The 12,995-nt window shown below is 40.6% G+C and overlaps 1 protein-coding gene across 1 annotated transcript in view; it reads left to right on the forward strand.

Annotated features, from left to right (window-relative positions):
- ATP2A3 (ATPase sarcoplasmic/endoplasmic reticulum Ca2+ transporting 3) overlaps positions 1 to 12,995 on the forward strand; it is a 1,260,930-nt gene that overhangs the window by 884,699 nt on the left and 363,236 nt on the right. The window contains exon 13 of the mRNA XM_044082905.1: positions 5,317 to 5,535. Coding sequence (XP_043938840.1) covers positions 5,317 to 5,535 — 219 coding nt within the window. The remainder of the gene's footprint in view (positions 1 to 5,316; positions 5,536 to 12,995) is intronic.

A 12,995-nucleotide genomic window follows, 5' to 3' on the forward strand; every position in this document is an offset into this window, starting at 1 on the left:
ATCACTATAAAAAATGTACACATAATGTCTAACTCACTTACCTGTATGGCCTAAAAACATGTACAGAGTGGCATAATAAACACTATATACAGATTAACAGAATAAACTATAACATTTACATGTTTGATGATACATTACTCAATTTTATACATTTTTAATGTTGTGAAATTCGATGTTATGAGTTTTAGATGTTTTGAATTTTCATTCTTATGGTCTCACTGTTTTAAAATTAGATGTTGAGTTTTTGACATTTTGAAGTGAAACCAAATTTTACATACCAGAAAGATATAAAATATTTGGGTAGGTTGACTAAAGTTGATGTGTTGACAGGTTGTAAAGAGGATCTATATATATATATGTGTGTATATATATATATATATATATATATATATATATATGTATATATATATATATATATATATATATATATATTTATTTTTTTTTTTTAGAAAGTTTAGAGCATGATTGGAGTATGCAAGTAAAACACCTTTGTCTGGGATGGGACCGATAAGTTGCATGATCCAACAACCTTAAAATGATAAATTGTTTTAGTGGCTAAAAAGCTGTGACAAAATTGAAAATGCAAGAATTATCAGTTATTATTAACCTCAGTAATCCAATGAATGGTAGAAAGGAACAAGAACTAAAAGTACAAGGTGGGAAACTAAGCAGTGTGCACAAGATCAAGTGGTGCTTATAGGATAAGTTTATAAAGAATTCTACACAAATGTAGATTACATTAACGCTAAAGGTGTTTTATGATGCATCTCTAAGAAACTAGAGGCCAATCAGAATCTGATATTGGATATATTGTAACCCTGGATTGGGGCTGCTACCTGTTTGTTGGGTACAGTGCTCTGTCTAGCTGCCATGGCTTGTGGTAAGTGTCTCATGCACAAGGGTTGCACAATTAAGTGAATGCAAACTCCGTTTTGATTCATTTAAAAAAAAAAAAAAAAAACACGTAGTCACTAATGGGTTTCGGATCTGATTCAGCCGCATTTCCAAGACTTATGGATCTGAGTCCCAAGCTTCTCCCTCTTCCCATAGTACAACATACCTTCACCCAGATCACCACCCAATGATGTCTCCTTCGGAGACATCCTAGAAGTCTTTAAACAAAAAAGTGGCTGGTCCTCCCAACTCTCTTCTGAACAATGTGTTCCTAGAGGCTTTTGGGATGGGCCCATCTATGTCTTTGGTGACACCCCCCCTCCCCCCCCCAGGCAGGTGAACTTATTGATTTGGTTTCCTGCCGGGCTTGGAATGAATTGGACACAGTCGAGCCTATACCTAAGCATGCTGAAGTTCTTTAGTCGACCCTCTGACCATTTACACTGGAGTAAGGGTGTTCCAGTAGATGCCATTGTTGTGTCAGCAGCCACAAAAAAGGAGCTAGCCAAGCAACGCTCCACTGTCCATTCACTGAACAAGGAGTCCAGTGTTGGACAGGTATGGAAAGCATGTTTATGCCTCAACTACCTTCAAACTGAGGTTGGTAAACTGTTTGGCACATTTCACTCACATACAGAGAGACCTTGTGGAAGAACAAACTGTCTTGCTCAGACCATGTTGGAGGAGGACTTGAAGGTTTCTCCCCAACTGGCTACTTTGTCTTCCCTTGCCAGTTCCTCTGTGAGGTTGATTTCACATACTGCAGAAGGCACCTCATGAGCAGCTGGTTCAGGCATAGCCGTCAGGAGATGTGCCTGGATTGAGGGTTTGTGACTTTGTGTAACCCTTAAAGGTGTCATTTATTAATGCCCCCTTTGATGGTTCCACTTCTTTCCTTCAGTGAAAGATAGCACTTACCCACAGTGAGCAAGAAGGAACGACCATGTCAGCCATGGGGCTCAAGTTTTCCACCACTCAGAGAACCTCTTCTAAGAACCAGTGAGGAGGGAAGAAAACTTGGTTCAGGAAGTCTCCGGGACCTTACAAAGACCCGTACGGAGATGCTTTTTCCAGGGGACCCAAGATCAATTCTGGATTACGGCAACTTAAATCCATATGTCCAGAAGTTAAAGTTCCAGATGGTAACAATCCAGTCCATTCTACCATTTCTACGCAAGGATGATTGGATATGCTGTGTAAATCTGCAGGACGAGTACTTTAATTTCAAAATACACAGGCAGTCCTGGAAATACTTGAGCTTTCGTTTGGGAGCCAATCACTACCAATTCAGAGTACTGCCATTTGGACTCACCACAGTCCCCCTGGGTGTTTACCAGATGTATGGCAGTCGTAGTAGCTCACCTGAAACTAAAAAGATTCCAGGTGTTTCCTTATTTCAACTGTTGGTTTCTTACTGCCCCAGTAGGGCATCAACTTATCCAGGCTAGGATTACTTCATTCAGATCTCCAAATCCCTTGGTATCACAAAGTCTTGCAAAATCAAACCTGACTCCTGAACAGGATCTAAAATTTATAGCAACACAACTAAACACAACTCAAGTAGCTTCACTACTGCTACATCACACAAAGTCTGAGACAACAAGTTCAGGATCTACTGCATCTCTCTGCTCCCCCCAGCAAGGTTAGTGCTCTGAGCGCTGGGGTCCATGTCAGCTACTATCATTCTAGTTCCCTTAGCAAGATTTTTCATGCGAGTTCTACAGTGGACCCTGGTGGTTCTGTGGTCCATCCTTTACCAACCTCTGTTTCCATCAAGCTGACTTTAGTTTGCAGGTGTCATCTCCAGTGGTGGATACAGTCAATCGACCTGTCTCTGGGCAGGCCGTTCTCTCTTCCCACCACCAGAGTAGCCACAGTGACCATGGATGCTTCCTAGTTAGGGCGGGGGGAGGGCATTACAGGGGACAGATGGTCCAAGGCACGTGGTACCCCTCCAAGACCAAGCTACATATCAGTGTCCTGAAAGTGAGAGCAATCCTAATGCTGCAAGCCTTTCAGGACATTCTGTCTCTGGGTACTATTGCTATGTACATGGACAACATGTCAGTAGTCTGGTACATGAACAGAGGAGGAGGAACGCGATCCTCTACGTTATGCAGAGAGGCCACGAGAGTCTGGGAATGGGCAATCTCTTCAAACTTCTATCTAATTGCACTGCACATTCTGGAGACAACCAAAGCACTGGTAGGCAGACTCAGCAAGTCCATTATGATTCCTCATGAGTGGTTCCTTTGTAACAAACAGAATTTTCAGCCAGTGGGGCTAACCTTGCTTGCGACCTAATTGCCTCTCCCCTCAACAAGTGTAGCAAATACTTTGCTGTGAACCCCCCTCAGGGGAAGTCACCCAGGGATACTTAGGTCCATGATTGCCCCCCGGTTCTCCTTTATGCATATCCCCCTTTCCTGTTGATTTGAAGTTCCTACAGAAAGCCATAAGGTTGAAGAGCTCAATAATCCTCATTTTCCCCCTTCTGCCTCTTAAAGTATGGTTACTGTTTCTATGGTCTGTCCTCAGATATCCTGCATGGATATTGGAATCCAATCAGAACCTCCTATCCCATTTGTCAGAACACCAGCACCCCAGTCTCCACACCCTCATATTGACTGCATGGTTTCTCACCTTCCAAAAAGTTCCAGGCTTGCCTCAGTGACATAATTTTGGCTTCGGGGGAAAAAAAAACACCAAAAAGGTCTACAACAGCAAGTGGAAGAGGTTTTCCATATGTCCCTCAAAGGAGAACATTGACCCTTTTTCATCTTCAATCTCAGCCATCCTTCTTTCTTGGTACTCTTTTTAAAGCAGGATCCAGTTGTTTCTATAATAAAACTTTAACTGGCTTCCTCTTTTTCAGATTCTATGTTATGTAAAGCATTTGAGATGGGTCTTTATTCTTAGACTCTCCATAAAAGATCCCTCTCCCCCTCAGGATCTTATTGTTGTTCTTTAGGGCCTTACTCAAAACCCTTTGAACAGCTGACAATTGCAACATGAAATATCTTTCTTGGACAATAATCTTTCTGGTAGCCATTACTTTAGCTAAGAGAGTGTCTGAACTTTGTTTCATCAGCCAAACCTCCTTACATTATTTTATGCAAAGACAAGGTATCCCTGCAAACCAGCCCTTCCTTTATGCCTAAGGTAGCCACAGGATCAAACATTAATCAGTTCAATTCCCAGTCTTCTTTCCCAGTTCTTCTAGTAAAGGCGAATACATGTTGCACCTCCTGTATGTTCAACAACTACGTTTCTACCTTCACAGAACAAAGAAGCACAGAAAGTCTGACCAATTATTTATTTTCTTCTCACCAAATCATTTAAGTCGAGCAGTTTATAAAATTACCTTGGCTAAATGGATTACAGATTGTATTTTTTTCATTAACTGTCAAAAGGGTAATTGAATTTCCTCAACCTCCAAAAGCCTGCTCTACCAGATCTGTGCCTACTTCATCTGCTTTTTCTTCTAGAACCTCAGTTGAAATTTGTGCTGCAGCCACTTAATCACTCACACATTTGTCTCACACTACGAATTGGACATTTTCTCCAGAAGCAGGGCATCCTTTGGCCCAAAAGTGTGCCGTCATGTCCTTCCTTGAGGGCCACCCAAGAGTTGCATAACACAGGACTCTGACCCATTAGTGAGGAAAAATGAACAGGACAGCAGATTCATGAGTCATGTACTCATCCTATCTTGGCATCTGTGTTGTCCATTTTTATTCTTCCTCACTTTCCCTCCCAACCATACCCTGGCCTTATCTCGTCAAGAAGTTACCTGGAATAGTTTGGAATCCATAGGTTCTAGGTTTGGGCCCCAAACCTCTTGCCTGTTTTGTTTCTATAATTCTTGAGCAATAGGGCAGCAAACTCTATCTGAGGAGTTGGGGGAAGGTATGTTGCATTATGGGAATAGGGAGAAGCTCGAGACTCGGATCCATAAGTCTTGGAAATGCAGTTGAATCGGATCCGAAACCCATTAGTGAGGAAGAATGAAATGGACAGCACAGATGCAAAGTTACAGTAAGTACATAACTACTAATTTTCCCTTGTTGCACCCACCATGAAGGTAAACTGCAGCACTTCCCACAAACCCTTGCCACTAGCATATTGACACAGGTAGTGTGAACTATTACTTTAACATGCATCATCACTTAGAGATGTTAAATATTGTGTGCAACAGTAATCTTCGTTACAGTCCACAAAGTTAATTGAGAAAAAGTAAGTCAAGTTAACACATGTGTAGTGTGGTTAAAAGTATAGTGATAGTCTGGTAAGGTCTTTTGTAAAATTAGTAACTGCTATTTTGTTTTCTTATTGTCACTAAATGTAGTAGTTAGTTTCTAGATGCATGTTCTGTACTGGCCTATGTCGTGTCTTAACATGATTCTGCTCTGTGTTGCTTAGGGTGCACCTGAAAGTGTGATTGAACGCTGTAACTATGTTCGTATTGGGACCACAAAGGTTCCACTGACTGGTCCTATAAAAGAAAGTATCATGTCTGTTATCAAAGCTTGGGGAACTGGATCTGACACACTGCGTTGCCTTGGCTTGGCAACCTGTGATACACCACCAAAGAAGGAAGATCTAAATCTGGACGACTCTTCTAAATTTATCAACTATGAGGCGAGTATACTTTTAAGAAACATAAAGAACATATAATTTTGTGAGAAAATGATTGCTTGAATACAAAACTTTACTGGTTTCTTACAGAACTTTGGGTAGAAGGTGATTTGTTTTGCAATCTTCAAAGGATGTCACCTTAAATGTGTTTATTTATTTATTTATTTATTTTTTTTTTTTGAGACTGCTAATTTATAATTCCTGTCTACTTTGTAGCCCATCTTTTGAGTTAATCAACTGCATATTATGGCTTGCAGATATTTATAATTGGACAGCAAAGTAACAGCTCACTTCCATAATGTAAAACTGTCTAGCCATTTTCTTTTGTAATATTACTGCACTAGCCCTGGTATGTCATGTGTTTTTTGAGAATGCTACTGCTATTAATTTCTGACTGAGGGATGCATATTATGTTTGGTTTCTGTTTTGTGTACAAAAGCTGAGTCTTGACAAGACTGAGTGGCATTGCATGTTTATGTGGAATATATCTGGGTATATAAATCTGGTGGTTTGGTGTAATATACCTTCATTATTAAAATAATTGGCAACATATTATGGTTCTGTATGTGCATGCCCAGACATTCACTGGCTTGGCATTTAGACAACCTGATATTTACTGTTTTTAATAGATTTAATAGGTAGTTACTAGGCTTGCAGTCCAGGGGACCATTGAAGACCTAGCCTAAATGCCCAATTACCATCAAGTGCTGTTGGGTTGTGACTTGCTCAGCATCATACAGTACACAAATAAGGGCCTAGGGAGTCAAACCGTGTACCACAGGAAGTACATCTGGCAGTTTTAACTCTCTGCTCTAAATGGCATCAGTCTTGACAGATGCCATTCTTTGTGTTCCCATGACATGTTTTTGGTGGATGGTGCACAGTACTGAAGCCTCTTCACTGAATTTCACAATAGTGAGATCAAAAGACTGATTTCAGAAACCCCTAAAACGAAGTGTACCTCAGCGAAGTGCATCAGTGTACCAGACAAACTGTAGCACTTGGTGACAGCTGTAGTAGGGGAAAGGGTTATTTATCAGGAACTGAACTAAGATTTCTTAAATGTGTGGTGGGTGCCTTGATAGGAGTTAGCTGGTGTGATCAGAAAACTTAGTGACCCCCAGCCACTCACACCAGTGTCCAAAACGCTAGTAATTTTAGTTGGGAGATATTGGACAAATATAAGTAAGGGTGGACACAGTTGAAGAAAAAATGATGCATAGGAGTTTTATTTACATTCCAAGTGTTGCACTGGCTTTCTCATTTTTTTTCCTTTTATGATTTAATCAGTAAGATTAGATGTATGGAAGACTGAATTGTGAAAATGGTTTCAGGATTCAGCCTTGCTTTAGACTGGATTTAATTAACATGTTAGTATTTATGAATGTTCGAGTTTGTTCCTCGAGTAAAGTTATTTAAAAAAAATGCCACAGTGATGCTTGAAAACACATTTCTGAAGAGTACTGTCTGGATGACTATGTAGTGGTATGCCCCTTTGCACCCTACCTCTGTAACTTGTTCTCACTCTTGCAGTGGCAAAGCCTTGGAGATTAACTAGTAAAGTACTTTGGTTCATCTGAAAGCTACTGTTACACTAATCGCTGCAGTGACATGATTCTGGAATGAAACTCCTGAACAAACTTGACATTTTATAACTAGATAACAAAGTAACAACTCATTTTAATGGCATGTCATAGTGGCATTGCAATCTTTCAGTTTTTAATATGCTTTATACAGGATATTGAGCTTTTAAGTGTTTTCACTTTCAGCCTTTTGTTTTTTTTGTTTTTTTTATTTCAGTGGAAGTGTGCTTCAGTGTTATGTAGGGAATCTGGTTACAAGTTTCATTGCAGAGTGTCCCCATGTAATTTTAATTGCTGTGTGGTAATTGGACATTATCCAGCTTGCTTTATATTGTAAATGTGTTTGGCACTGTATCCCACTCATAGATTAATGTTGAGCAGTGTATAGATATTAGGCTGAAAAAACTTGTTCGAACACAAGTGCTTTTATGTTTTACAGTGACTTTTTTATTGTGACCTTAACTCTTTCAATTGTAGTTCTTCATTATATGTGCTGCCTGTGTTTTTTTACAAGCAAATCTTTCTTGGATGAATTATCCTGTAGTAACTATTGGTTATATTTCTGACTTCGGTAATTGATGTGCAGTAGTTTGTCATTTTTACCTGCTGTAAGACAGACATTTGTTTATTATTTTATACTCCAAGTGTTATAAGAATGAGACATTCACATACTTGGAATCTCCAGTTAGCCCTCTGTTATAATGGCTTTGTTCTATTTTTTTTAGGTGGGGGAATAGTTGGAACAATTCTCACTGGCAATCATGTAGTCCATTTCACATTGGTGCACTCACCATATGAGTTACTCAGTCTTGAGATAACTTGTGGAGATGTGTAAAATATCATTAATGGGGTATTAACTCCTATATTGGTCCAGTTTATAAACTGTTCAGCCTATATCCAGATTGCTAGTCACAAACATTATGGCTAGGACATGCACTCTAAATACTGTTTCCCTAATATGAGAATTTCCTGAATACACTTTGTACATTGAACTATAGTTTGAGCTGATTTTGCTGCAGACTGAGACAGCTGTTAGTGATGTGTTGGGGAAGTGGTTGCCTGCTTGAGGACAAGCTTCATTTACATGCCCCACTATTCAGCATACTGGTAATTATGTGTAAGAAGGTAAGCTATTTCTATTCATTCAGTTCTGTGCTGTTTTTCACCTGTAACTGTTACATTGCGTGAGATGGTTCATAAAAAGTTACTAGGCTAATGGCCCAAGAACCCCTTACAAGCCTAGCCATATTTATTCAGAGTTGCTCCAGTTGTCCATGGTTAGATGAGGGAAGTTTGTAGAGGTGTAAGGGTCTGTGATAGTTAATAATTACTTCTGACCAGGAGGGACATGGGAGCCACCCCAGGAGTAAATTTGCAGTCACCCATCCATTGATCAAGGTTGCGTTTGAAGAGGGTCAGAGAAATGCTCTGTTTCATGTGAATTGGAAGCTTGTTCCAGTGAAGTGGCAGTCTCTGGGAGATGTATTTATCTCCCCAGCATGACCTGTTCATGTCAGAGGCTAGGTTAAGATCCCTGAAGCAAGCGAGTCTCATGCAGTTTGATTTATGAATGTGTAGCATTACTGTCAGGGTCGGGTCAGAGACTGCCCTGTAAGCCAGGCACACATCACCCCTTAGCAGACCTGTAGGAGACAGAATACAGTGACAGAGCTTTCAGTCTTCCCACTTAAAACTTTTGTGTACCCTGTAATTTCTTGGTGAGAAATCACTTTGGTCATTTGAATTGTTGCAGATGTCTGGTGAGGTACTTGCTAAAGGAAACATTGTGCTCTGTTATTGGTCTGATGAGGGCAGAGTATAATTAAATTATAACATCCCTGAATCTAGATGCGATGCCTTTACTTATAAGATGTACCATATAGAAGGATGTCCTTACTACTGTGGATATATGGTGGTCAAAGTTCAGGTTACTATCCGCCTGAGTACCCAGCTCATGTATCACTAGGTCTGTATTTAGTGGAGTGTTATCTATTCTATAATGTAATTACAAGGGATGTCAGCTTTCCCAAAGGGAAGAATAATCAATTTTTTGCATTTATCTTTAATCTGTGGCTTTGTCACCAATCATTTGTCAGTGTTAACCCTGTCTGGAGTATATTAACATTGTTGAGGGACTCTGTGAATGCTCCCAAATTGCAATAATCAGTGAGCTTAGCCATAGTCCATGCAAATATGCCTGGACTTTTGAGAAATTTTGAGCAGTAGGAACCCCTCCACAGAACCTCATGGTATGCCACTGGTGACTGGTCTTTTGCTAGAGGTGAAGTCACCTACTCTGACATTGTGTCCTGTCGGTGAGCCAGTTGGCTACCCATCTAGCAATGTAGGTGTTAATTCCCAATTGGTAGAGTTTCTCTATAATACTTGAGTGGGGGGTTGTGTCAAATGCCTTGACTAGGTCAAAATAAGGTGGTATGCACTGTTTTCCCTCTTCCAGGGCATTGGTGACTTTTTCGAAGAAGTCAACCATGTTTAACAGGCATATGAGCTACCTTTAACAAATCGAAGTGGGTTGGGTCCAGCATGTGGAGATTACCTGTGTCCTTGCTAATAAGATCCATAATGATTCTTTCCATGGCCTTACAGATGAGGCTAGTCAAGCTTATGGGCCTGTAATCCCAGGGGGGTCTGTTGATGGTTCCCTGGACTGGAGGCGACAGGAGGGTGAAGTTTGCTCCAAATCTGTCAGCTAGCAGGTTGACTGTTACCTCCAGATGAGTATGGGTGGTGCCACAACCAGTTCAGCGCATAGCTGGGTATTCCCTTTTAAACTTCAGATGTAGTTAAATAATGTTTTGTGATTATCATTAGTTAGGGAGGCTATTTTTGCTTCCTGATTAGCTTTAGAGGATTTGACAAAATCTCTAATTTAAGAAAAGGGGGGATTTCTTGGACATTAGTTTCTTTCTCTTGTTGTACAGCCTGTTTATACTAGGGGTTCAAAAGGGTGATTTGTTTTTACAGCAAGACCTGGTTTTAAATTGGTCAGGTACAGCCAATTCTGTACAACTGCTTAAATGGTTATACATGGCATTGGGGCACACCTTTGCATAGGAACCCGTGTTATCTGCATTCGAGGGGGCTTTGAAGCTTCTTATACCATCACTTAGTAGGAGGTGATTTGTCTTTGAAAAATTCGTAAGTGTTTTTGAGTTTGATAGGGTATCTAGTCTTATAATTACATTGAACAAGACTGATTTATAGTCCGGTCTTACTACGGAGGGCATCATGGGGGGTGCAGTGCTCTCCCATATTGGTGAGCACTGTGTTCAGGACATTTGAGCTTATTATGGGTGTGCTGACTAGCTATTCCAGAGCATTGGCAAAGTCCAAGAACCTCTGAACCATCATATTTGTGGTAGTCTACATTTCCCAGTCAATGACAGGATAATTAAAATCGTCCACGAGTAAGTTGTTGGGCTGTTTGGCAAGTGACATCAGTAAGTCCAGATATGTGGTATGCTTTTCCTGTTTCATGGTGGGGGGACCTCCACAGCTAGCTATGATGTGGTACAGGGCTTTGTCTATAGTTCGACTTAGTGTAGCTCTAGGGAGTCGTACTATTTGAACAGTCTGGAGTTGTACTTGTCCTTAACGTAGATGGATACACCTCCTCCTTCAGTTCTTTCATGTTCAGTTTGTGGTCTGGACGTATGGAAGGCATTGTAGCCGTGCATGACAGGGGTGCTTTCTGCACCTATGAATCTAGTCTCTGTGACTGCACAGACGTCAGCATCTGCCAAAGTGAGGGAGTGCTTCCAGGGAGTGCAGTTTCTTGCTTAAACTCCTAGCATTAAGCTGCAGTACCTTGAGTTTATCAAGAGAGGATTTTATGTTGGAAGGTTGGTTATTTTGACACTGCCTAAAAAAGGCACAATAGGGATGGCTAATATCTTTACCAATATCCAGAAGCCTAGAGGAGATAGGTGCAGGCCATCTCTGTCAAAGCAGCATTGCCTGTTGACAATTTCTTTCCAGGCTGACTGATAATGGATCCCCTTGGACTGACACCAGAAGCTAAGCCATTTGTTAGTCGATTATTTTTTGTTTGTATTGTGGCATCATCCTTAGAGAGGGTAGAATGCTGCTTAAGTCTAGGCTTACACCCCATCTGTGACACAGTCTGAAAGCTCAGTCATATCTTTCTTCATATAGTCTAGTGAGGTACATCAAGTCATTCACCCCTACATGAACTACGACAGAATCATGCCAGTACTTGTGGTTGAGTGACTTGTCTGATCCTGGCACCTGACTGGCACCAACTGTAACTCACTCCTTATCCAGCCTGATGAGGGAGACATCTGTGTGTCTCACAATGAAGTAATTGGCCAATACATTAGGTTTTGTGGTGTTAAGCCTTGTAAGATTATTTGTTGAGACACTGGTGTGTGTGTGTGTGTGTGTGTGTGTGTGTGTGTGTGTGTGTGTGTGTGTGTGTGTGTGTGTGTATTGTGGTTGTTTTTAGCATTGTAAGTGGTTTCCATTTGAAACACCTTTGAATTTTTTGGTAAGTTACTGGTGAGTACCTCCACATATGTGGGTTTTTGTGTCATGTCCTTATTTAGTGTGGGAAGTGTGTGTGTGCTGACAACCTGTTTGGCATTCAGTTTGTCCTTATGTGAGAGTCTTGTCTCCAGTTTTGTAGAGTAGCTACATTTCTCAATTAAAGTATTTGTTTCAGAAGTAAGTGGCTGTTAGTATACATGAGACAATTGCTACATTGTCTCAGGATGCCCATGTCTATCAGGCTGGCCAGACAGATGATGGGGAACTGCCTGTCCATGATAGCAGGCTCTTACTGTATGATCTGATGTCATTTTCATCCATTCCTCAGCGAATTGGTTCGGATCTGACCCTTGGATCCAGCTTTTCCTCTATTCCCATCTCATGGAACACTGAAACTCTCGAGATTCTCCCTTACCCCCCCCCCCCCACAATACACTAGTCCCCTAACATACCTCAGATCTCTTTTGCTACCGTCCCGTACAGATGTGATCACTGCAAATTCTTCTTGGGTAGTAGTAGTTTTTGTAAGCGTATTTCTTTACTTAAAAAAAAAAATTTACTTTAAAATTACATTTCTTTTTTTCTGTAGTTATGTAATTCTTTGCTACTTTAGTTGGTAATATTTTCCTTTTTTTGCACTTACAAATACATCTTTAAATTACTGTTATTAATACTTTTTTATCTTTATCTTACAGTATTTAAAAAAAACTCTAACTTCTTTTCCCATTAAATTAGGAAATGGCCAACATGCCTTCGGATTTAAAAAAAAAAAATGTATGGCCTGCAGCCATAAAATACCTCTGTTTTATGCACACTGTATGTGTATATTGTGTAGGCCCTGCACATTTAGACTCTTGTTTGTGACATTTGGAAAGCATTCAAACCTGGGGCTTTAATTGATTGCAAAAATACGTTTATCTTGAGGGTTACTAACTTCTAAATCTTCTAAGGCATCATCTGGGGCTCAAACCCCTAAAACTTCTGAGAAAAAAGAGGCTAAGAATGTTCCTCAGATCCTACAAGTTCCTGGAATCTGGGCTTAAAACCACCTAACAAACTTTGTATCCAATCCTTTCTGATCCAAAAACAAAATCAGATAGATTACCATGAATCAGATCTGCTCTGCTCTTGGATCATGTGTCCTCCCGTCTCCGTTCTCCTTTCCTGGACAAGTCTCCCATGCATCACCAGTCTAAATTGTCATCCATAGCATCTTCCACTCATTCCTCCAGAAGTCTGTCTGAGGTCAATGTGGACAGGATGATGAGGAAGTTCCACTCAATGCAAATTCAAATGGGGGTTCTCCTGGCTCTGACCCCATTGGCTCCTTAGACCTTCGTGATTACTTACCCC

The sequence above is a fragment of the Protopterus annectens genome, chromosome 9.part0 (assembly GCF_019279795.1).
Source record: "Protopterus annectens isolate FY-2018-M chromosome 9.part0, PAN1.0, whole genome shotgun sequence".
Lineage (NCBI taxonomy): Eukaryota > Metazoa > Chordata > Ceratodontiformes > Protopteridae > Protopterus > Protopterus annectens.